Source organism: Tigriopus californicus, chromosome 6 (genome assembly GCF_007210705.1).
Source record: "Tigriopus californicus strain San Diego chromosome 6, Tcal_SD_v2.1, whole genome shotgun sequence".
Lineage (NCBI taxonomy): Eukaryota > Metazoa > Arthropoda > Copepoda > Harpacticoida > Harpacticidae > Tigriopus > Tigriopus californicus.
In genome coordinates, this window is record NC_081445.1 from 7,439,328 (window position 1) to 7,464,722 (window position 25,395).

The 25,395-nt window shown below is 43.3% G+C and overlaps 4 protein-coding genes across 6 annotated transcripts; 2 read left to right on the forward strand and 2 right to left on the reverse strand.

The window, feature by feature from the left end:
* Positions 1 to 729: 729 nt before the first annotated feature.
* On the reverse strand, positions 730 to 2,537 carry LOC131881603 (uncharacterized). Its single transcript, XM_059228509.1, has 3 exons — positions 1,409 to 2,537; positions 1,065 to 1,333; positions 730 to 1,008 (listed from the first exon to the last, which is right to left on the reverse strand). The coding sequence occupies exons 1-3, from the start codon at positions 2,330 to 2,332 to the stop codon at positions 801 to 803; spliced, it is 1,401 nt and encodes a 466-aa protein (XP_059084492.1). The 5' UTR covers positions 2,333 to 2,537; the 3' UTR covers positions 730 to 800.
* A 487-nt stretch (positions 2,538 to 3,024) lies between these two features.
* On the reverse strand, positions 3,025 to 5,388 carry LOC131881604 (uncharacterized). The gene is made up of 2 exons (XM_059228511.1): positions 5,156 to 5,388; positions 3,025 to 4,133 (listed from the first exon to the last, which is right to left on the reverse strand). Exons 1-2 carry the CDS (start codon positions 5,160 to 5,162, stop codon positions 3,304 to 3,306), a joined length of 837 nt encoding a protein of 278 aa, XP_059084494.1. The 5' UTR covers positions 5,163 to 5,388; the 3' UTR covers positions 3,025 to 3,303.
* Positions 4,814 to 10,673, forward strand: LOC131881600 (calsyntenin-1-like). Of its 3 annotated transcripts, none has more exons than XM_059228506.1 (11): positions 4,814 to 4,972; positions 6,355 to 6,518; positions 6,597 to 6,724; positions 6,805 to 7,013; positions 7,076 to 7,222; positions 7,291 to 7,755; positions 7,860 to 8,968; positions 9,061 to 9,265; positions 9,340 to 9,515; positions 9,591 to 9,852; positions 9,948 to 10,673. In XM_059228506.1, the coding sequence occupies exons 1-10, from the start codon at positions 4,909 to 4,911 to the stop codon at positions 9,840 to 9,842; spliced, it is 2,919 nt and encodes a 972-aa protein (XP_059084489.1). In that variant the 5' UTR covers positions 4,814 to 4,908; the 3' UTR covers positions 9,843 to 9,852; positions 9,948 to 10,673. The 3 variants fall into 3 exon arrangements, with proteins under 3 accessions (XP_059084489.1, XP_059084490.1, XP_059084488.1); XM_059228507.1 differs by having other exon boundaries at positions 9,961 to 10,673; XM_059228505.1 differs by having other exon boundaries at positions 9,591 to 10,673.
* Positions 10,674 to 18,192: 7,519 nt separating this feature from the next.
* LOC131881602 (growth/differentiation factor 8-like) lies at positions 18,193 to 24,490 on the forward strand. Its single transcript, XM_059228508.1, has 3 exons — positions 18,193 to 19,262; positions 23,384 to 23,772; positions 23,973 to 24,490. Exons 1-3 carry the CDS (start codon positions 18,620 to 18,622, stop codon positions 24,357 to 24,359), a joined length of 1,419 nt encoding a protein of 472 aa, XP_059084491.1. The 5' UTR covers positions 18,193 to 18,619; the 3' UTR covers positions 24,360 to 24,490.
* The last annotated feature ends 905 nt before the right edge of the window (positions 24,491 to 25,395 follow it).

Sequence of the window (25,395 nt, forward strand, 5' to 3'; positions counted from 1 at the left end):
AAGAGGTGCAGGTGTAGACCGAGAAGAGCATCGAATCATTGGGAACCGCCGGCCAACTGCCCGCCATAATTCTGGAAATCGCCGACAGCTTTGTTGCAATGACAATTCGCGTGTGCACGAATAACAAATGATTCGAGGCTTTTGTCACGATCCACTGTGTAGGATAGTAAAGCAAAACTGAGGATGAGGGATATATGCCTGTGCGCGAATTTTTTTCACTGCCAGGATATCGAGGGTAGCAATGTAGAGAAAACTTATTTGGTGCTTGTAGTGACACTAGGAGTTATTTTTGGATGACAGCTCATAGTACGTATACAGTGATGTGGGTCTGTTAACAGGGGCTGAAGTCCATTACTTTGAACAACATTAATTAACATTTTCGTTTCTCCAGTTTCTTTTCCAAACAATGACAATTACTGCAAGTCCAATATCTGCCAATTTACTTTGATAATGATAGTTTCTTTGAAATGTCATCCAAATATTTTAAATCTTCAATTTTACCACTTACTCGTATGGTTTCAACAGCTTTTTTTGTTAACAGAATTTTTTAAATCCTTTCAGAGGACTGTTATTACGAATAAAAAGGGAAAAAATGGAACTCCCATCGTTAAAATCAATAGATTTTCAGATGAATGGTGGGCTCCAAGCGTTGATATACCATCTGAATTAGTCTAATATTACTTGGATTTCTAGTCATCCCTGAAAAAGCTGATTGAGGTTGGACGGGAGTTTGATGACGAGAATGAATCTGAATGTATTTCTTTCGACACAAATTTGGACCCTTGTCCGTACGCGTCCCTTCAACAATATTTCCAATCCGGATGAGCCTGCGGCCGGCATTTCGACGGGCATTCTATGCGCAAAATGTCATGGCTTTCATGGACCGATGCAATATAGTTATTGGGCCTCATTTGGCGTTGCGTTGGAAATGGCGAGGTCCGCGGAAATTGCAGGCAAGTGTAACTGTCGTGCGTAATCGCATTCCATTTGCCCCAAGGCCACAAATACCTAAAACTATTTGTATCAGCCGGGTGTTCAGTTCGTTCACCCAAGGAAAGACTCACCTTTTGAGAAAACCTTGATCGGGACCGTAGGCTTTTCTACTGGCCCAAAAAATTGGGTCCCTTTGAGCTTGCCGAAAGGCTTCGGTCATCATGACTCGTTCCATGGGTCCCAAGCGAACCCCCCAACCACTGCCGAGAACCTCGATCGAATGAGATGGATGATCTCGCATAAAATGGAAGGCATGACTAGATTGTTCCCACTCAACAATGGCCGCCTTTTCCCGCTCGCTGAAGCGCGAGTCCAAATCGCGAGATACGTAAGATTGCACCTAAAAATGTTGGAACGAAACACTATGAATAAGTTACTACAACAGACCTAACAAGTTCCATGGGAACAAACGCACTTGAGGGTCCTTGATGGGATAAAATCTCCAGTTCATGGCAAACACCTTAGCAATGTCACCGTCAGAAGGTAAGTTCCGAACATAGCAAAGATCAATGTGTTCATTGGAACAGGCCAAAGCACAAAGATCAGCCATTAGTGTGTGGTTAGCCTCTAAGTCATAATAGAGCCTCAATGTCCAATTGGGATAGAAATGAGGTAGATCGTGGAGGTTCTCTTCAATCCCACGAAAGTATTTCCGACTTTTCCCGAGCTTGGACTTTGGGTTGCCGTAGAAAGTAAATCCCACGACTTTTTGAAATGGACCTCGGTCAAAGGCATGCTGGCTGCACGTTGATCCCTCTCTATGTTGGTCTTCCTGGTTACTCCTGGCCCAAATTGTCCTGGAACACTTGCATTGCTCGACCACTGACGTGATCCGTGTCAAAGTCTCATCGTTGGCACGTGGCAAAGTCCACGGTCCCAGGAGTTGGTCCAACATTTGTCGGTAGCGCTTGCTCCACTTGGTGGCCCATTGAGAGGCCTCAGGATTCCAGAGGGCCAACATGGATTTGAGCTCAAAGTAATTTTGTTTCAAACTATCGCCAGCGTTGGTTTGAACAAGGTTGTCAAGAAGGGAAGTTGATTGGCGAATCAGCGGTGCGAGTGGATCTTCTGGAATGTTGCTATTGCTAGGAATCCTGGCTGTTGAAGGACTGGGAAATGGCTGTTTACTTTCATTGACCTCTTTTGATGAGATCAACAACGACTTTGATTGGTTTCTAGATGGTTGAGGTCTTCTTTCGGGCACACTTTCAACGAAAACAATTTGCTCGTTATTGTCAAAACTCGCATGGTAGACACACATCACGAACATAAGAAATGAGCCGATGCCCAGGACCTTCTGATACTTATTGCGATAAAACATCATAGTTTGGCTCCTCATTTTTTCACTCCTCAACCATCCATGTCCGCAACGCAGCTATCGTGTGCATTGAACTTCAGAAATACAACTTTCTGGTAAACTTGTGATGAATTTCGGTGGTTGAACAGTGATTACCGAAAAGTTTCTCCTTGTAGGCCCATCCAGCATTTCGAGTTACAGGTGAAAACGGCTTAGCGGGCCGGCCTCAATGGTTTCAAGAGAAGTACTCCTCGAAACGGTAAAGTCTATGTATTCAAGACCTACCTGGGGAGCTTGCTTGGAACAACTACATGCTGGCCAATGGTTTGTACCGTAGTTTGGCCACGAAAAGTTTGATTATATGGTTTGACAACAAAATTACATATGTTTGGGACTGATTAGTCTTTAATATTCCCTGGTTATATCATTTCAGGATGTGAAAGCTAGCTTGTAGAATCGAATAAAAAATATGTTATTTTCCCTGCCAACAAATCAAGAAGGGAAATGACCCCTGTCTTTTTAGTCATTGTTTTGTTTCGTTTTACAAGCTGCTTTCAAGAATTTGCGTTTGAGCTTAGGTATTTATTGCAAGTTTTCTCGAATTCACTCCTGAAACCACATTTGCGAAGCAGAATTTAAGCTAATAAAACACGTTATTATGAAGTGCAACAACATTCCTTTTTGATTCTTTAATCGCTTCGAAAAGCGTCGAGGGAACTAAGTGAAATGTCATATTTGGTACAATATCAATGTCATTTTATTGGTTAAATCGTCAAAAATGAACTACTTGACATGGGAGTTTATAAGTCTACATACTACTATACTGTATTGACGCTCAAATCCCCAAAAAGAATGGATGTGTTTGCGTCATGACAAGACGGAGGAAAGATTCCAACCATGGAATAGCGAGGAGTGCAGGAAAATTCGGCTGTGTGGGCTACACTGCCGACGGAAAAAATGCGCCAAAAGGTGACCAAACGAGCGCGTACCATTGGTTTACCAATTGGTTTCCCTTACTGAGAAGTCGAGCTATTGGCATCCCAATCGTAATCGTTGAACACGATTTTGGTCTCACCGCCAATAGCGCGTAATTGACATTGTAGGGTGGCATTGGTTACATATTGGGCGAGACATTTCACAGCCTCATGGTCTGTGGATCCAAAATCATTGCGATACCACAGGAACAGTTTCGAGAGGAACACCGTATTACTCTCGGCCGCAAATCGAATCTCTTGGGAACAAAACGACTTGGCAGCCATTTCCAATTGGGTGTCGAGTTTTTCGGCTTTGTAGATCCGGATGGGCGGACAAGAGCGGGCTCCACAGTTTAAGGCGAAATGGATCCGTCCATCAAATGTGGAAATAACCAACGAAAGCCGAGGATCTCCCTCGGGAAAACTAGGCTTCTTGGCTGCTGGGTGACCTCGATTGCTACGAAGAACCCCGTGCTCAATCTCGTCCAGAGTCATGCGGTGAGGACCGATTTGGTATACATACTTGTTCCACATTCCATCAATGTCCTTGGGGGACAGACTCTCCTTATGTTTCCAAACCAAAATATGAATGGTCATACAATTGTACAGGTTGATGAAGAAAGCTTTTCGTTCGTGTTCCGGCAGTTTTTCGACTGCAATGCGACTCAATTGTCGTGCCAAGTTCAGATAGGTCTGAAAAGCAGGATCCTTGGCCATGGCGGCGTAATTCACACCGGACTCGGAAATGAAGTTGCTTTTCAGCTCCATGATGACAGCATTCATCTGAGCCACCAGGCCCTGAGTGTCGGGGACCGTGTCCGAATTGCTCAAGGTGGCATTTAATACCCATGGGTCCTCTTCAGTCATTGCTAGAAAGAAGGTCAAGACGGATGGTTTGATTACGCGCACAGTCGATAGTGACAGGGTGCAAATCGTGCAGTCATCGTTCTACATCTTGACATCGAGCGGGGACTGACTAGCTTCCTTTCTCATCACGTCAAATCAGTCTCAATGAATGACCTTCGGTCAGCAATTAAAGGTAGGATTGGATCCAGACTAGTTCGCTACTGGGGCTGGCCAGCCTTTGGCTCAAAAAGCCCCGACCTCGTCTTCCGAGAGCAAACGGGCCCTAGAGCGGATTTGTACCATCTATCCGCCACAGCTGCCGCCCTCCAGGATCTTAGGACTGGCAGTCCTCGGGCACGCTCGACTCGGCGTGTTCCGAGATGTTCCCTTTTCCCTTCTTCACCTATTTTGTGGGAACTGTTCGTCCAGCGTTGCTAGTTGCTACCACTGCTCTGGGATATAGATTTTTGTTCCATATCCCGAACGCAACGGGAGCAATGGGAGAGAAGGAAAAACGAACGCCTTCCTGGCCGGAGAGAAAGGAGGCGCCAAGGCGAGAAAGTGGCCTCTAGGAGCGCTCCGTGTTTCTCTCTCCTTCGCACTCCAGGCATGAAGGCTGGCTATCTAGGTATACTGTATGTATATCGCGGAGAGCACTCTTTTTGGCCTTTTCTGCGCACCACGTCCGAGCTTTCAAAGGGCTTGAGTAAGCGACAGTCGACCAGCAAATTGTCAGAGGAACAAGACACTGTGTCGAGACATCGAAGGGAGATTTGAAGTGAGCCTCATCATATCACGATGACCCAGCCAAAGAGACTATTAAGTCTGGCCTTTGGATTTCTCCTGGCCTTCAATGTTCAAGGTAAGACTAAATTCATCCCTAATGGAGCACAACGGATAAAATCGAGAGGTAGGGGGGACTCTAGTTCCACGAGGAACAACGTTTCTATTTAATGCATACACACACACGCCACACACACACACTCATACGCAACCCGCATATTATAGAAAAATGGGGCAAAAAGGCCTCTTTGTTTGTGCTTACCTGACATTTTGATTTTGATTCGAATAGGCTCGACACTTTGTGTAGCTCACTTGGCAAGGATTTATGTAAAGGTGTGCAAAGAGTGCTTGGGATTATCAGCCAGGTCCAACTCGTCCATTCATCTGGATGAAACGCGTGTGTTTCTAGTTTGAAGGAAGCATGCACAATGTAGAAGCCCACAGTCCAACAGCGTACACTGATACCCCAGAGGAAAAGATAGGCATGAGTTGAAATCCCTTCATGTGCAAACTTACAACTCACTTTTTTCCGGCGTTCGGCCAACTTGCGCAACTAAGCATTAAGCTGTCTCTGAACATAAGCTTGAAATTTGTACTTACATACACGTAAAATACAAGGTGTAGAGCACTCACATGATACAATGTGTAATTAATTGAAATGGCCAAGGGCAAGATGTTTCCTTCCAATTTGTGTTTCGAGGGGCTCTTCACTGACGTTGCAAGGATTATGGGAAGGAAAGCTTAACATGTAGTATAGGAACAGGACGTCTTAGAATACGAAGAGCAAAGGCCCTTCCAATTACCTGGAATATCCGTAACAAATACTGAAAGCCTAATCAGAAATCCGACACTATAACCAAATCGGGAATCCGGCGTTTTCGACGTACTGAAAGCTTAGACCTAATTAAAAAAGGAATGGAACCAAATACCACGGGCATATTCCTGTGATGCCTATTGAATCATATTAAACTCGGAACAGACATGAAACATGTGTATCAGTTTTATAATCTCGAAAAAATGAGTGTGTACGTGCGAGGTGAAAAGGGAATCAACCCAATAAACTCAGGCATACTATTTTTCGTTCCTTGTAAACGTTAACGCTTTGTCAAGATCAACATCCCTGTTGAAAACACCTTTCCCAGGTTCCATTCTAGAGAATTTCACTTATATCAAAAATGTTATCTTTTTGTAAAGGTCAACCAACCCAATTTGGGCTTTTCAAACATCATGCTCATCAAGTAAACCAGTGTTTCTTTTTCTAACTAAACCAGTATTTGGGAAATTGCCTTGTCTTGATATCAATGTTTCATGTATGATTAAAAATGTGTTTGAATGACATTTTGTCATTGAAAACATCTTAACAGAATCAAGACGCTTTTTGTTCGAGCAACCTCACGGTCGGTCTCATTCTGAATCACAAACTTTCTCGTGGATAATATGTTCGGAATTTCCACTCCTCAGGTGACGAAACCTTTGAATTTATTCAACCCGAACATGGCTATTTCGGAACTGTTTCCGAGTCCGAGACAAACATCAGCATCGACCCTCCCATCAAAACGCAGGGCAAACTTGTGTGCAAATTCAACATCATCCACCACCATGACACTCCCAAGCCTCCATTTGAAGTGAGTTCCAGATTGAGAGTGGCCTTTGTCTCAAGGACCAAATCTCAAGAGGTTACGTATTTCGGCATTGGTTTTCAGATTTCGATGGAGAACCAAGACCAGGGATTGGCTGTCGTCAAGACGACCCAACTCCTGAATTGTGAGGAACAGAATGAGTACAAAATGCACGTGGAGGCCATTGCTTGCGATGGAACATACGCTGAACGGTATAGCAACAACACTTGGAACAATCATTTCAACCCTAGGTGCATCATCACCTTCTTTGTCTTGTTTCTCTCATTTGCAGAGCCATTTTGAGGGTGGTGATTAATGACATCAATGAGTTTGCGCCTGAGTTTGTCGAGGATTCCGTGAGCGCCTCAGTCATGGAGGGCGTCATCAACGATAACATCATCCAAGTCAAAGCCACCGACAAGGACTGCTCCAAACAACTGAGTCAGATTTGCCAGTACAAAATCGAGACCGAGAACCAACCGTTCCAGATCTCGGATGAAGGTAACGCGTTTTGCTTAGGGCGATTCGAATCGCGACATTGAATTGCGATTAATTTTTCCCAGGAATCATCTCCAACACCATGCCACTGAACTTCACCAACACCCACAAATTTGTCCTCTCGGTTGTGGCCAAGGATTGTGGCGACAAGACATCGTCGCCGATTCTGGTCATCATTGAAGTGAGACAACCTTGCCGTAGTGGATGGACCGGTGAGATTTGGAATCGTGCTATCATGTAGGCCTATTATCATGAACAGTCATATTATTTGGGTTAACAGGTCTCCCATCGGAATTGAGCTACACACCTGGGACTGGACCACAGCCTTTGTACTCGCATTCTAATTTGGCCTTTTGTAACGATGACGGTGGGGAGAAGAACGAGTTTTGTCCCGTAGACTCCGTTGAAGCGACTTTGGCCTTGGAGACTAGACATGTGGGTAAGGGATGCGATCGAGACACCTACTCGATTTCCAACCAACGGATCCTCTGTGGAGCCAATGAGGAAGGCATCAAACTACTGGATGATGTCCCCAGGACAATGCAAGACACCAGCTCCGAGAGTGACCAAAGTATTACCCGATTTGACGGAAACTCGGGCATTGAAGTGACAAGCAAGTTCACGGAAGCCGGAAACAGCCTCAAAATGGACACGTTTTCCATTTCCACATGGATGAAGCATGAGGACAATTTGGCAATGGAGAAGCATCACAAGGAGCACGTCTTCTGCATTGCTGACGACCACAGTGAGTTCCGAGGAAAGCAAGCTGGCGTACTCCCAGTTTTCAGATTCATGAATCACAATTGATGACTATTGCCTACTAACTCGCTCTTTCAATCGTTTGTTTAGAGAAAAACCGACACCACAGCGCCCTGTTCATTCGCAATTGCAAACTCGTGCTCCTACTCCGACGAGAATACGTCAATGGAGAGGAGAACATCTTCCGCCCCGCTGAATGGCGATGGAACTTGCCCCAAGTGTGCGACAATGAATGGCATCATTACGCGATCAACGTCAACTTCCCCCACGTCGACCTGGTGGTGGACGGAGACCTCTGGACCCCGGAAAAAGATAACCCCGAGATCATTGACGACTGGCCTCTCCATCCAGTGGGCGATCAAATGACCACCAAGATATCCGTGGGGGCTTGTTGGCAAGGATCCGAGAACCGCTTCCGACACGAGATCAAGGGCTATCTGGCCGGTTTGGTGCTCCTTCCGGGCATCAACGAGAACTTGGAGGTACTGAAGTGCCTGCATCAATGCTCGGAGTCCTTACAAGTGCCGGCCTCCAGTTCCATTGCTGCAGGTATGGAAATGGTTTCCAATAAACTCGGCACTCGCGTCACGGTGGATGGGAGCAATCCCAAAGACATTTCGTCTCTGGTGAACCAAATCGCTTATTTGAACACAAGGGAATTTCCATCTCCCGGAAAGCGTATCCTGACTTTGAGCACACGACTGAATTGCAAGGATGGTTCCTCCATGGCCTTGCTCGATCACAAGGCCACAATCGACGTCATGCCAGTCCCCGAGCCAAAGATCGATATTGTGGGCACGTCGGAAATTGCCAGGGATTATGACGACTTCAAGTTGGGCGTTCGAATCTTCACCGATGTTCACATCGTGATGACATCGGGATCCAATCGGAATGGGGAACCTGTCAATGGGATCGAGAATCGATTGGATCGATGCGAAGTCACAGTCTCGCCTCCTTTGAACGGCGATCACGAGTTCTTCGATGTGCCCGACGACCTCTTGAAATCCCTGAAAATTCAAGGCTCCGTTTCTGCATCCGGAGCCGTTTTCCGTGGGGCGGAGATGATCTATAATTACGAACGTCTCCTCAGACAAGTGACCTACACCAATAAGAAGCCAGCCTATTACTTGAACCGACAGTTCAAGATCATTTGTTCTGAGATGAACAATCGCTTCATGAGCAACGAATACGAACAGACGGTAAGGACACGCACGTGTTTAACATTTTGATAATGGAACGCATCACTTTTAACAGACCACCCCCTTGATTCAACCTCTCTTTATGTTTTTAGCTGACGGTGATCCACCCTACTGCCACCGTCAACAAGGACACTGAGGAGAGCGTGGACACAAACAACATCAACAATCAGAACGGAAATCACCACCAAATATACGACATCCCACACGCTCATCGAGGTTTAGATGAGCAAACCATCGATGAAGTGGGCTTCAAAGAGACTCAGAACAGTTTCCACACAGGCCAAGCAGGCGCCCATAGTAAGCTCCAACAACATGGATCCCAAATGTCTGCCCAGAGTGTCAGATTGACTAATGGCACTCCTTTGTTCCAGGCAATGTTGTCGCCCTGATTGCGGTCGTGTGCGTGGCTTTCTTAGCCGTCCTTCTTATCTTGGGCATCATTCGCGTGCGAGCTGGCCATCAGCGGAGCACCAACGAGGATCTCCAAGCTGAAGTGGAAATGGCGTGGGATGATTCTCCTTTGAACATAACCATCAATCCCATGCAGGTATGATGGAACACCGTAAACCACACTCATCTCTGGGATTTCGATTCATGTTTTCATGTATTCATGTATTCCCAGGCCATGTCCAATGGGGACAAGACGTCCAGCGCCGCCCCCACTCTGCATGAGAACCCATGTTCAGACGAGATCCTCGGAGATTCACTCGTGGATGGGATGGACTCCGACGACGACGTGGATGACGATGATTCGTATGGCGAGGACGAGGAAGATGACGATCTGGGCTCCGATGATATCCACTCTCGGCCAGTGGTCATGTCAAAAACGGCACGAAGAAAGCAGCGATTGGAGTGGGATGATCAAGACTTGTAGGAGGTGACGGGTAAGTCGCCCCATTTCTCAAAATCTCACCCAAATCGAAGCCTCTCAAGCAACCAAATGCACACACACAATACAATCTACGGATCCTGTCTTCAGCTCCAAATTTCAGCGCACAAGGGTGATTTTCGGGATATACCATTTCACATCGCTACATGGAGAGGAACGAGTCTTTATTTCATCATCAAGTGACACGTTTTTGGTCCTCAGCCTCACTGTCGTTTCAACAACAAGAACAACAAAAACAACAACACCTTTATCATCATCAAAGTCAACCAACACTTCTGCTGCAAGTAGAAAAAGATTATCGTCATCGTCTTGATGTAATTCAACCCCGTCGTTATTAGAGTAAAAGCACCGAGAACAAACATAAAAAACTCTTCACATATCGAACAATGAACAAAATGCGTTTCTGGTCATCCTCATCCAAATGACCAAGTCAGTCATTCAGTGCTTCATCATCTATTGTCACTATCATTAGTGTGCTATACTAAGCATTTTGTCACCATGCATAATTTACTATGATTACTACTACTACTATTACTCCTACTACTATGTTACGTACTACGTAATACCAATGTCCGCATTCCCACCCAAACAACCAATATGATCTTTTTGGGTTACTGATATGATTCGTATCTCCGATTTACTTTCATCCTTATAATTGGTCCCATTCGACCCATCACGATCATTTCAAAGAGAAGCCATCATCATTCCAGTTATCTTCAAACGAGCAACAATGCCATTTACCATTGTCATTGATTGTTTAAACAGAGAAATGTGAAATAAATATGTTCCACTATTTTTTAACCCCTCCGCTCACAATGGTTCATTTTTTGAAATTTTGCTCCAGGTTATCCCTGGTGTGTACGTACACTGTTGACTTTTCACTTTTTAAGAACTTTGATGAGTTTTCATAAAAAAAGAAGGGGGTCACCAAATTGGCCCAATGATAAAATAGTAGAAGGAAATTGAAATGTTCATTTTGAAAGCAATCGAATTGAAATTCGTTTGAATATTAAAGAATGACAATGTTTGATAGTCATGTTTGAAATCAATGTAGTTGCTGTGGCAATTAAATACCTGACAAAAGTAATTGACTCTAATCTGTTAAACCTAGACCTGACAAAAAGATTATGATGAAATTAAGATCAGATAAATGCAAGCAAAGTAAAGACGATTTTGTGGCACCACAGGGTCGCCCATAAGAAACAGAGCGCAGAGAGTACAACTAAATCTTACAATACAGGTTGACATGCAAAATATGTAAATGAAGAAACTTATTCCTTTGTGATAATTGAATAAGCATTATTAGCCAACATGACCCTTGCAAGTCACAAACTCTCTTTCGCCTCTATTTTGGACATTCAAGTAACTTACTGGTTCTAGTATGTTCTCAATTGGTACGCCTCCTATCAGAAACATTCAAATAAAGTTTTGGACCGAAGACTGGGCTTCGAAATGTCTTTTGACCATTGCACTCAGGCCAATCAAAATGAATCAGGGAAGAGTTTTGGTCATCAAGCATCGGATACTTGGTTCATGCTATAGACATTGACTTCATCTACTAGAAAAGTCGGAAAATTATCGAAATATTCTTGTCGGGAGTGGCAACAATTGCAAACATTGTGGCAGCGTACGAATAATAATTACCTAGTACAATAATACATGTTGGCAAACGAGTGAAATTCCAACGTGAGAGTTGTGGCTAGTTTGCGTTTAACCCAAGCAACAAATCAAGGATTCAGTTATATTTGTCAAGGATGACAAAGTCACCAACTTGAGCATAGCTTTTTTATTTACAGTTAGTACTAATGGTGTCATTCCTTGTGGGGGACCCTGTGCAGTCAGGTAGAGATGGAAACTTATGATGGGCTCTCTTTAATCTAAACAATCTTTACTCCGTAAGATACAGGTGTAAACAAATCATTTTTGTTGTTCATTTTTTAAAATGAATCTGTTTTAGCATTGACGGTGATACGTTTTTAAAACCAATTCCGTGCTTCGCGTCCTCATTCCAGTGACATATTCCCTTGAGTTCTTGCTAGTGCGACATCGAAATGATGGGCACCTAACCTCAAATATAATTATAGAATGCGTGCTCATCACAAGATAACATTTAAAAGTTGTGATGATTTGAGGATATAAACCGTTGCTGGGAATGTAATCGTTAGGAGATTCAAATGAAATATCTACAACTGCTGTCTTTTTGTATTTCTGACTCCTTGAAGTAGCAGCTGTCTGAAGGGGTACTAAAAAACAAGATGCAAAAAGCAATATTAAACAAAAATTTTTGCTAATCTTTCAAAAAGTCTTTTGTAAAAATAAAAAAAATTAACCTAGGAAGAATAAATCCAAAAATAGCTTTTTTCGGCTCAAATGTATTTCTTTTTTAGCATGTTAATGAGTAAAACTGACAATTCATTAAGATGCACTGCTACATGAACTATTCCTTTCATGGATAGATGAATTGGAACTCTAATCTAATCCCTTAACAGAGAACTATTAAGCCTCAAAAGTACGAGTGACCTCTCAAAATTTGATGGTGGCGTCATGTTCCCTTCCTTCTTCAATGTCCTACGAGCGTGTCAGATGGCATGACACCTCACTCATAGAAGCGTTTTAATTGATCAGTGATTACTCATTTCTTTCTTTTTTTTACCCGGACTTTTTTGTTATCCCATTTGCTCCCTAGATTATTCGTAGGGAATATGTAATACCTGAAAAATATGTGGGACATGTAATTCTTCGTGAATATGTTATCTGAAAAAATCTACTAACAACGGCTGGACCGATTTACAAAATCGTCATAGTAAAGAATTAGANCTCTCAAAATTTGATGGTGGCTTCATGTTCCCTTCCTTCTTCAATGTCCTACGAGCGGGTCAGATGGCATGACACCTCACTCATAGAAGCGTTTTAATTGATCAGTGATTACTCATTTCTTTCTTTTTCTTACCCGGACTTTTTTGTTGTCCCATTTGCTCCCTAGATTATTCGTAGGGAATATGTAATACCTGAAAAATATGTGGGACGTGTAATTCTTCGTGAATATGTTATCTGAAAAAATCTACTAACAACGGCTGGACCGATTTACAAAATCGTCATAGTAAAGAATTAGAGAGCTTCCAAAACATTCATCTTCAAGATCAAATCCTAAATGGTAATCTTTTCCTAATAAAGCTTTTCCGTGGATCGCCACTTGTTCCATCGCTTTTAGCAAAGGACATGTGAGAAGGAATCATCAGGTTGATTCTCAAAAGTTGTTTTGCACATTGAACTTATGCATCTTCCATCACGGCATTTTTTATTCTACTTGATTGCTTTCATAGACAATGGATTGAATTTAATCACTTTTAAAACACGCATTTTCTCTCACTTCGATTATTGCGAAGGTAGTTGAGAAGATCATGAAGTTCTAACTTTTAGAGTTCCTTGAAGTCCATGGTTTATGGGTTCCGAGCACAATTTAGCACGGTTACCCAACTGATTGAACATATATGTAGAGCAGATCATCGAGGGACTTGAGAGACACGAATTAGTAGATGTACTTTGGATAAAATTGATCATGACCATTTGTTGAAGAGACTTCATGACATTGGGTCAAAATCAAGGTTTTTGATTGGATAAGAATATTCATTCATGATAGCAAGCAAACATTTAGGATTGAAGGGTCGCTTTGTGACTATATGATGTAAAGTCATGTGTTCCCCAGGGCTCCATCTTAGGGCCCCTCTTTTATTACATTTATTGCCCGACTTCAAAAGCTTAATACTACTGCCAGTGTCTCTTCTGATGCTGACGACACGATGTTAGTTTCTGGTTGGCATGGCCAAGATTCCAGTAGCCTGGCAAATAACCTAGATAGAATCTACTCTTGGATTACTGAGAGTAATATGGCCCTGAACGTAATAAAATTCCGTTCGATGACCTTTGGGTCAACATGAATCATCCACTCGTAGATAATGGTGGCAAAGATATTGAGCAGGCCTCATCTATATAAGATCTAGGTGTAGTCCGTGCATATCCAGTTGAAGGTGGGTAAAGATTTTCGAACATGTGGTTGGATGTATCGCACGTGTAAGTCCAGAGATAGTATCACGCTGGTTGGGACTGTACAGTGTTCAGAGTATCCAAGGTCCCTAGTGCAGAGAAGGTTTGAAAGGTTTGAAGGTTTGAAGGGAGTGATTAAAAAGGTTGGGATTGTACAGTGTTCAGAGACGGTTCGAAAGTTATCTGATACTGTACGTCTTCAAAAGCATCCATGACCTTTGTCCCAACCCGGGATTTAGGGTCAATTCTAGTGACAGTAGAGGTTTAATTTGCGTATTGAGAGCACCTTCAAGCCTTCGAGAATCCAGGCTAGTTCAAACAATGAAGTCCACTTCCCTTTGTTTTCGGGCTCCTTTCTTATTTAATTTGCTTCCCTGTACTATTCGTAAGGAAATCGTAGGCCTCGTTGATCCGGTTGCATCTTTCAAATCAGACTTTTTTGTTGTGTTTTGTTTCGGGGGCCCTTTTTAGTTGCTAGAGGGGCTGTAATGCCATGTGATATTTAAATAAACGATTATGATTCCTTTAGGTATTTGGTTTACCAAAGAATTTGAGTTTTCAGACCCTTGTGCATAGGCCTGAACTGGAATTGAAAAAGAAAATACTGCAGCTGCCAATTCTTCAAATATTTAAAGGTATGAGGTACTCTTTTATAATAGGACAGATGATAAGACAAAAATGGTTGTACCCGAGCTTGAAAGTCGCTGACATGTTCAAGAACCGAAGAGGTTAATGATTGGTCTCTGAAATATAGCATGGGGTTCAATTTTATCCTTCGAATTTCCCTGACATATTTCGCACTAATAAAGGCAAGTTGGTATTGAAGCAATTTTGAATTTGCTTTGATAAAGATAGTTTGATTCTTGCACCCGATTTGTCATTTATTTGGATTCAAGTCAGTTAAAATCTGTTAAAGATCCAATGGAGTTCTGGAGTCAAACAGGTTACCTAATTATTCATAAGGCGAGTTCAAATATTATTAACAGTATAGAGCTGGTATTAGCGCAGTTGTTCAACGAGTGACTATGCCATGCACGGGACTATGGGTTCCGTCCTACGGCTCTCCCCCCAAAAACACCGTAGTGAATTGACGCCTTCAACGGCATTAGTTTGACAGGGATCTCCCTTCACCCTTCTGCGTAGTGGCAATACCCAGAAAGGGCACAAAAAATGCAGTACCGGATTAATTGTCACGATAAAAACTGAAAATCCAATTAGGCAAGGATTTATTTTAAAAACAGATTTAAAATAGAATTAAAAAAATCCCTGCTAAGTAGAAACAGATGGCAAGAACCAAGGCAAAATATTTTTGTTTTGTTTTGCGATAAATTGTGCTCTAATCGTCTGGGTTTTGATGATGAATTGTAGATGGTGAAACCATGAACACCAACCGATCTAAGGAAAATTGTCACTATGGCTATGATTCACCCACCGAACACAAAAAAAAGTTTTTGTCGACCTAAATTAATCGTCTACATAAACGATAAAAAACCCAGACTCTTCCATACCCTACCTCCCCGAATGTGTAATGGATCTTTGCTTCAAACGGCCATCCTGAAACCAGAATGGGTCACATTCACATCCGAAAACTGTTGTTGTTTCTCAAAACGAAAACCATTTTTACAATGAGACACAATCTCGCCAAGAAATATCACTATGAAACGTACGATCAACCACGAACTTATAGAGATGTGGACTGCGAACGGAAGCAAATATTTCTGAACTTTTAAAGCGTTATTTTTTCCAAATGGGCACTTTACACGACCACAAGATCTGATTGAAAATATGGACTTGGCCAAGTTTGAGCCCAAAACTATGCTTGGGGAACTCCGGAGATAAGTCCAAAATTATGTAGTAAACACTAGATAAAATACGAATTTTAGGCCTACTCTTGGTCAACTACATAAGCTTTGGACAACATAACTTTGAAACGAACCTTTTAAAAGTAAATGATATAAAAATGACCTGCGTTTAAATGACAAAATCTACGTTCCTTGTTTTATTACTTTAATTCGAAAAGGTGCTCAGAATTGCTCTGACCAAGAGCAGGCCGATTTGGCGGGAAGCTCGTTCACAATCCATTTTCCTCTCTCCTTCCACATCTTTGCTACATTGGATAATTCTTATGAAGCATAATTGTGTTTTATTGTCCATAGCGATCTGTGACATCCTAAACACCAACGTTGATTAAAGAGCACGAGTAACTAGGTATTTGAAAATTGCGAGAACACCATGTCATTCTCATGTTAACTTTTGGTTGTATCGGTGAGGTTCATTGATCCTGGAGTATGTTCTCCTTCATCCCCAAGGTCTTGATATTCGGCGTAAAAAGGGTGCATTGACCTGCCGTAAACTTTGAGATTCGAGAGAACATACAGACATGGTCTCCCCAAGGCTCGAAGTCGATGTTTCTACTTGGAATTTGATTTGGTTTTTTCTCTCTCTGAGTAAGTTGCTTTGTCAATGGTGACTGAAAATGTATGGAACCGAACATTTGATAATTTTATTCCTCAAGGGATCATTTATTCTTATTTTCAAGACATGCCTCTAGCATTGATAATCCTATCATACCTACATGTCCCTTTCATAGTGTTAGTGTGCGTGGTAAGAACCTAAACATAAACACTTACCTTTTTCTTGTCACATCTTTCATGAACGGTGGAGCCTCACCGAGTAGTAACGATTCCATTATCAATGACCTACGTATTTGACTCGGCCAAGAAGAAATTCGAAATAATACAAAAAAGAGCTGTAATATTCCAAGCTAGGCTTTAAAAATATTAGTTTCCGGCCTGTTCTCCATCTCAATCGTGTTTACTATCCCCGATTTGGGGGTTTATCAATGATTTGGTGCTCGAGGTGGATGACCTCTTGGCTCTCTCTCGTTCTTTTTTGTAGTTTTTTGAGGGCCAAACTTGGCAGTGGGGTTATTGTTGACCTTCTGACTGAACACCTGGGTGTCGGATCGTGGACGTGGTACTCGATCTGTTCGGCTGGGTTCGAGGGATGGGTTGGATTGGATGTTGTTGATTTGAGCTTGGGTGTGTCACACGCGATTCATCGTGGAAAATGCTCCCAATCCTTCCTTTTTGTTCGCTTTCCGGACCATTATACCGGTAACAACGAGGAACTTGAGATTGTCCATCGAGCAAACAAGGAGCGGAAGAGTGATGACTAAGGATGAAGATATCCTTGATGATCCGGATTCGTGTCAAATAATGGAAGCCGTGTAAGGTGCTCTCTCCTCTTGTTTTCTCGGACGAGACTTTTCTATGTCTCAAGGTCTTCCACATTGTCTGTGCGAGGTGGGTCCGAATGAGTTCAAGGAATTCATTCATTGAATCATCTTGTTTTCAATCGCCAATCCATCGTCAACCAGGGCATCCAGGACAAAATCCGAATCCTCGCACAAGCCATCTGAGATTCCGAATTGTGTCAGGCAAGATGCGGTTTGCATTCAGAGAAATTCCGAGAGAAGCAGTTGAAAGTACGTTATACTACACTAGGTGAATAGAATGCCTGGGTCTCACCAGAGATTGTGTTTTGATCCATCTCTAAGTAAGAGGAAAACGACATGCTATGAAAGGTCTGAAGGAAAAAAAAACTGTTTGAATAAAACGTCCCAGGTTGAGATGCGTGGTTGGTTAATGTGCTCAAATGCTTAGGTGTCAGGTTTCCGGAAATCAAACGATTCTCTGACGAACGGCCAGCTACTGCCACTACCATTGCTACAGTACACTGCAGTACAGTACAGTACAATAGTGTACGTAGTCTTCCCTCAGTAAATGGAAGGAGGTAACGGTGGTGCCTTTTCCTGAGACCTCGTCTTTAGATTGCTTGAACTTCATCCACGAACACGATCATCAAAAGGGAAAGAAGGAAGACATTGGTATGCATCTGATGATCGCTCTAAATATCTAAGTCCAGTAGCGGTAAAATCGAGTCATCAACATAAATTGCCTTTGATTGATAACTATTTGACCTGGATAATCCCAAGATGTCGAGTATGCATTTCCATGGAAGTGCAACAAGCCAGCAAAGGGCCTGCTTTCTGCCAGCTGTACGATCTGGCTCAGCACGAAAACGTGCTGAAATCCCACTTCCAATGGATGGTGATCCCGGTGATGAAGGAAAGCCTCAGTCGCGATTGGTTCATCCACGTGTTCAGACTCCACCCCTTTTCTCACCATGCGCTGACTACACATTGCAGCAGCAGCAGCAGTAGTAGGATCAGCAGCAATTCCATCACCTTCTTCATTTACTTCTTCCATCACCAGCCAAATCTTCACCAGCACTACTTCCATTGTTATTGCTTCAGCGTCCACCCCGCCGAGAATGAGCCGAGGTGAGGAAGGAGATTGACTTACTCGTGTCGGAGTGTCCGTGGATTTCGTTTTCTTCCGATCCCAACGACTCCTGGTTCACTCGCCGATTCTATTCCGACTTCAGGAAAAGGATAGCATGAATACTCACTCACCTACGGACAGAGTTAATGAGTGAGAGCTGGTGCGGTTTGGGACGATTGGCGCACTGCCGCTCATGCGACCACTTGACTAAACTTGCCCTCTACCTTCATTGTGGAGAGGGTTATTAATTTGAGCCCATGGCCAAGATAGTTTCAATCTCGCAAGAGAACCCCACGGCGGTAGTAATATTATACTTCCACTTTCCGAGGAGGTCACTAGTCAATCAATCCTCAGTCCTTCTGGATCAGCAAAATGGGGAAGATGATGAACCACAACTTTCCTCATCAACACAATTGCAGTTCTAGTAGTACTGACACCGGGAGCAGCAACAACAAAAATAACTCCAACACCAGCCATTGCAGCAACAACAGGGTCTCTCGGAACCTCATGAAGAAGTGTTCCTCTCTCGCAGTGTTGCTGATCTTGGTTCAAGTGAGCCAGGCCGATTACCAATACAAGCGATCCAAGACCAAGGTGTCCAGTATGAGTAATCTGCCAGCATTCAACCATCCCGGAGGAGGAGCCTCCACAATCCCCACGAGTTACTTCCTGGGGGAACACCCCTCTTTCCTGCAATCAGGCGGCGGGCTCAGCGAGGGTGGAGGAACGGGCGAAGGTGGCGGAGGTGGAAAGAACTGCTCGTCTTGTGTGGACCGAGAGCTTTTCAAGAACTTCACCAAAGAGGAGATCCGAGAAAAAATCCTGAGGAAATTGGGCATGGTCAACCCGCCCAATATCTCCACCGAGGCGGTTCCTGACCACTTAGTTCGGCAATTGCTCTCACGGTATCACCGAGAGTTGGACATCCAAGGCGATCAGAACACGGAACGAATGAATCAAGAAGAGGACGACTTCCACTTTCAAACCAAGCAAATCAATATCCTGGGCATCAAGGGTAAGTCTCCTCTTATTCAATTTTTGATTGGTCTCGTCTGTTAGCAAATCTAATAGAACTGGGATTGATCCGAAAAGAACTAAGACGCTTAGATATGCACAAATAAATTTTCCCTTCGATGCTCAATACTCAACCATAAGCCTCTGTTACAAGAATATAAATCCATTTTGCTATTGACGGGATCAATTGAACATAAGACTTAGAGAGAACGTTTTCGATTGGATTCAAGTGTCACCAATGATTGTAGATTTCAATTATACCGTAGCTAAGATGAATTCCAAGGATTGGAGCGACACTTGAAAAATATATTCTCATTCTACTCGAAATTAGACATGAATTACGTACGAATCTGGTTTAGCACAGAGAATACTACCTACCTCCTATCCGAATTTTCATGCGTATTTTATCATTTTTTTCTACGCAGACAAAGCAATCATTATGGCATTTAAGAAATAAAGTGGCTCGTGATTGCCGGTAGAGAAGTTAGCGATTTAGCCATTATTGACTTTTTGTGACGATTTAGGCATTGCAATTGTCGGTTGCGTTGCCGGAGACCCGGTATAATCCAAAACTGTTGTCTTTCCACATTGGTGAGCGGACAACTTTTAGATTATTCAAATAATATGATTAGATATTGCTCGAATTCTAGCAGAATATTACTATTCATTACGATCATCAATTTGAACGAAGTTAAAAAGGCTTTAGGCTCTATGCAAAACCCATCTAATACGGCTTTCAATTTGAATCTTGGTCTTCTGATGACAACCAACGTTTCAATTTCGAATTACATTTTCAAATCCAAATTGAGTTCCCTAAAACAAAGGTTGCTTGAAGGCCACTCATTGTTGACTTCAAACTGACATAAGCTAAGGATGCAGGCTCATTTTCCATCTAAATCCAAATGAATTGAAAGGATACACTGATGGCATTTGCTCTCTCTCTCTCTGTCTCTGTCTCTGTCTCTCTCTCTCTTGAAAGACCTTGAGCGGAGAGTTTGCGGCGAGTTCTTACAGAACGTTTTGTTCAGAAAACACATTCCTGTTGTTTGGATGGGACCTTGAAAAGACTTGATTAAATTGTGCAAGTTATCAAAATGATTGGACATTCCAAAGCTCAATAGGCAACAAATTTAGGAGCAAAAAAAAGAAGGATTGAACATTGGACAAGGAGGAAATGAGTGAGCACCGAAGTCGATCGACCGAAATGCTCCCAAATCTCGTTGGAGGCTGCCCGATTTTGTTCCCAAAGAGACAAATGGCCTCTCGGTTTAGTTTCAATATGTGTTGGCACTTGGGCAATTACACGGGTGAGCACATAACTCACTCATTTGTCAGGCGTACACATACGTATATTGTACGCACTGTACGTTGTACGTGGTAGAAGTCTACCTGCAGAGAGGTGAACTTCAATAACGGATCCGAGCTCTTCACCCAAAAAAGCCAATCAGTGTTACGTCATCAGGCTTAGGTAATTGACCCCATCCACGAATCTGATCGCTCGGACCAAAATAAAATACATTCACTGAAGCTTTGGACTCAAGGGAAAGGAAACAAAACCATGGAACCTCACCTGAGTTAGAGTAGGGTTTCGTTCTTTCTCCCGTCCTAGTTCTCTAGATTTGTAGTTCTTACAAAACACTAAAGCATCCCCACGCCTGTGAGTCCCAGAAAAATCCCTTACCGAAATGGACACTAAGGAGACGAAGTAGAATACCGTAGAAGGAGGAGGATCGGGATGATTTGGGAAAATAATTGTGTGGTGGAATAGGTTTTTTGTGTTGGTGAGGCAAGCAATTAGCATTACGAGTGCTTTTCTCTCGGCTTGGCCATGTTTCAAGTGTCAAAAGGGCCACTTCCACCACATTCTGGGGTGCGCTTGTTCTCAGCTCGTCTCTTTCTTTGGTGGTAATTTATTGCTGCATTTCTTGGCCCCATGCTCGTTCTAGTCTCTCTGGTCGTCTTGTGTCGAATTCCCTCCCGTATAACGACCTATGTACATCGTCCAATATATTCGTAGAGATTGGCGTCAAGCAGCGGGCGTTCGTCGTCATCGCTCTGGGAGGCTCGTTTTTTAGGGGGTGGGAGGGGCAGTTCATCGTCGGGATGATGCTCATGGCGAGGATTTATTTTGGCTCGAAATTGATGCATTCAGACAGCTTACAGGTTAGTCACTATGATGACGATAATATTCGGCCGCATACCCGGGCACAACGGGCGTCTGTGGCATGGATTATGCCAACAGCATACCTAGTACCTTCATGCGTTCCACCCTCTTGACCTGAATTTTCCAGATTGAATTTCATGGGCTAGCTCGTTTGTTCGTTCGGAAAAATGGGTACCTCGCTCAATAGGTGCTCAACAGACATGGCTGAGACGAACAAGTCTGGTGCATAGTCTCACACGAATTAATCACGTCCCCCAAAGTTGTTCGGTAGTTTCCCTCTCCCTCCTCCACCCTCTCTTTCCGCTCTCGCGCTCTTGGTAGCCTCTTACTACCACTTCGACTCTCTAGCTATGCTCATTCAATGGGTAATGGGAATGAGGGAAGGATTGGATGGATGGATGGATGGGATGGATGGGGATGGGGATGGAATGAGAAGACAGGGTCCGGAGAATGGGTCGCCTCATATTTGGAAAGGAAGTTTGTGTGTGTGGTGGGGGAGGGGGGGGAACGAGTCAACAGGCTTTTTGTTGATTGGGCGTTGATCAGATGCAACTTGTGCAATGTGCATGACTGGAGGTGCTTGATGCATATTTTATTGGTAGGATGGATTCAAACATTCCAATGTAATTTTCTTTTTTGCTTTTTTTTATTTATGTTTCATTTTACCCTCCTTTTGATTGAAAGTGCAGCAAATTCTCTGCGGGTTCTCCTAGCATGGCCAGGAAATGTTTCCAAGTAACTCGATCCACGACCGTTGTCAAGCTAATTTTTGTATATTGCGCCAAGAAGATCAGATGGAATGAGCTGACGAGATTGAATAATAAATCACTGATCACTGATCAGCAATAGAACTTCGAAAGGCATCCCCCACTTTCAAGCTTAGGGCAATGCTTTGCAAAAATAGAAGCATTCATCCCATCAATATTTTTTCCCATCTACCTTGTCGTGGTAAAGATGTACTAGTAGAGGTCCTTGAGCAGATTATTCATCCCGTATAAGACAGAGAAGCTCAAGGGAGAGCCAGTAGTAACAATAGCACCAATAGTCCTAGCTTTGTACCGTACGAATGTGAAAGACCTCTGACCCTTGAGAGCGCTTCAAGAATTGGCTTACCAGCCAACATACGTACGTACGTACGTACGTATGGTGTACCTACGTATGTACGTCCTCCATCACTACATACAATGGCGGCTCTGCAAGCTCAGGTGGTTTTTGATGAGGAGAGTAGCCTTGAATTGAAGCTTGAATTGCTGTGTGGTACCGTTGAAATTGGCTGGCCAAGTCCGCGTTTTCCTTCTCCGGTCGTTGACTGATTGCATGCCAATCATTTAGACCACATTACAGACGTTACTGTCCAAAACTATTAATCTCTCTTAACGAAGCATTGAAACTTGATCTGTTTTGCAAAAAAAGCCACTCATATCAATACGAGAACTACTAATAAAAAAGCCCGGGTCTACCTTCGTCTTGGTCCGTGGCCCCGGACAAAGCATTGGCATACCCTTCTCCCTCGGCTAGCTAACCTATCGGCTCAAGATCATTGACACCCTTTTTCCTTGATGGCCAACTCAGATTTCAAAATACTACCAATTTTAATTAGGGAAGCGTGAAAATTAAGCTCCAGGGACCAAGTCAAGCCACAAACGCCATGAACTGATTGTTTGAGTGACTGATTGGGCAAGCAAGCAAGCAAGCCAGTTAGCCAGTTAGCCAGCAAGCCAGCAAGCCAGCAAGCAAGGAAGCCGCCAAAGCCAACGAAGAGTGAGTAGGAGGAAAGCAAGCGGCCAGTCAAGCTCTCCAATCTCCTCACCTCCGAGAGATCATACCTTAAAGATGAAGCAATCATTCCCACTTATCTCATGTGATCCATCCAAATCCAATGCCTTTAGCCTTTAGCCTTAAGTACTGTTTTCTTTTATAAATATTCCATCTATCATTCGTTCTGTCTTGATCTTCAGATTCGCCAGTACTTCCGGCATTGGTTCGAGACTTGTGGGACATTCAATACTTTCAAGTCCTCACCCCTCAATTGGAGCGAAGTTGGAGGGACGTAACCAGGGCCCATTTGTGGGTCCATTTGCCCGCGGCCCCCTCTTCGGACGACAAATATGCGTGGATCAGTGTGCATTATGTGTCCATTGACAAAAAGAACAAGCCTTTTCTCACCCAGGACACCGTTACCCGAGTCAAGCTTAGACCGGATCGGGGTGGATGGATCGAGATCAATGTGTGGGACGTGGTCTCGTTGTGGTTCAAGAATCCGGACTTGAATCTCGGGATCGTGATCACTGTCAGCACCAGCACGGGTGCTGCCATTGACATTGGGATATCCGATCAGCCCCATACAGTGAGTCCATCCATACATACAAGTTTGAGTATGGGTGAAAATGGGGAGGGAAAGCCAAATGTGAACCGAGTCAGTGGGTTAATGGGAGATCGATGAGTTTTGATGCAAGATTTAGGTCGCTTGGATACACAATCGAATTGTGTGCATTTTCTGGGTCAGCCAACTCCCTAACATGGACGTTTTCTCTTGGCCCTTTGCAGATACCGTTTCTCCAGCTAGACATCAAGGAGGAGTCGGTGAACAATCGGCGAAAGCGGAACCTCAGCAAGGTCTGCACGGAAGCCGACAATCCCGGCGAGAAGCATTGCTGCATGTGGCCGTTCACCGTTGACTTTGAGAAGGAGTTCGGCTGGAAATGGATCATTTACCCACCCAAGTACGAGGCCAACTATTGCTCCGGGGATTGCTCTCTGGGCGTGGGGATTCCCTCGAACCCGTGGGCCCATCTCCTGCAACAGGCCAAAGGCAGTCCGTGTTGCGCTCCTCAGAAGATGTCCGGCATCAATATGCTCTACATGGACGAAAACAAGAACGTGATCCTGGGAAAGTTGCCCAACATGAAGGTAGATAAATGTGGTTGCGCATGATCATTCGGTCTTCACCAAGCCCACCCATCCTGCCACCTCTACCTCTACTCTATCTGTTGTTCAATGAGTCGTCTAAGCCAATCAATCTTATAATAACAACTACTTCATAAATAAAGTTTCAAGTCTGACAATGCATTTAAAATGACGTATTTTGGTCACTCAAAAACGACCCCCGAGGACAAAGATGGTTTAGTTCAATAAGACATATATGGTTCAAAACGTTCTTCCATTCAATAGAGATTGATGATATCGCCTTCACTTTCAAATGAACGCACGCTATAACGAGTTAGACGATTAAATCATTGCAGAAGCGCGCGTCACATTACCTATAGGATAGCTTTTGACCCTGAACATTTTGATTCAAAGCCGTCAAAGTGTCATTCATCTTTCTTTCCCAAAAAAATGAAACCAAATTTTTCGAAAATTCGCTGGTTTGCAAACCTAATTTTGCTGTTCCCTCACAAAACAAAGAATTTTCCTTTCTCTATTATTCTATACTTGGTACTATAAATCATTTTTGTTCAAAAGCATGATTAGACACTGGGTTTTGCTGAAGATAATAACTGTTCTTAACATTAGGATGCGTTTATACACAATCGTCGTCGCCGTTATTGTGCAGTTCAAGAGTAAATCATTGTGCAATTTAAATATTTTTCATGATCTGCGGTTTTCAGACATAGCACAACTGGTCTAAATCGAGATTTACCTAAGCTAAGCAAAAACCATGTTTATACGTGAGGACACTTTGGAAGCCGATAGGAATACGTTTGTACTCGTACGTAGTGTCATATTCGTGTAGATTTCAGAAAAGCAGACGGTACACTTGAAAAGCTTAAAACGTTTACGGTCATGTTTAAACTTGTTGCTGCTCTTTATTTGGCGTCTTTGGCATATTACCTTAATATTGAAAGTAGATTGAATGTTTGATTTCTTAAGGTAAAAGTTAGAAAATCAAGGGCGATCAAGATTTGTCTTATTTTACGACAAAGCCCACTGAAAACTTACGCAAAAGTAGTAATAAGAAAAGCTTAGTTAT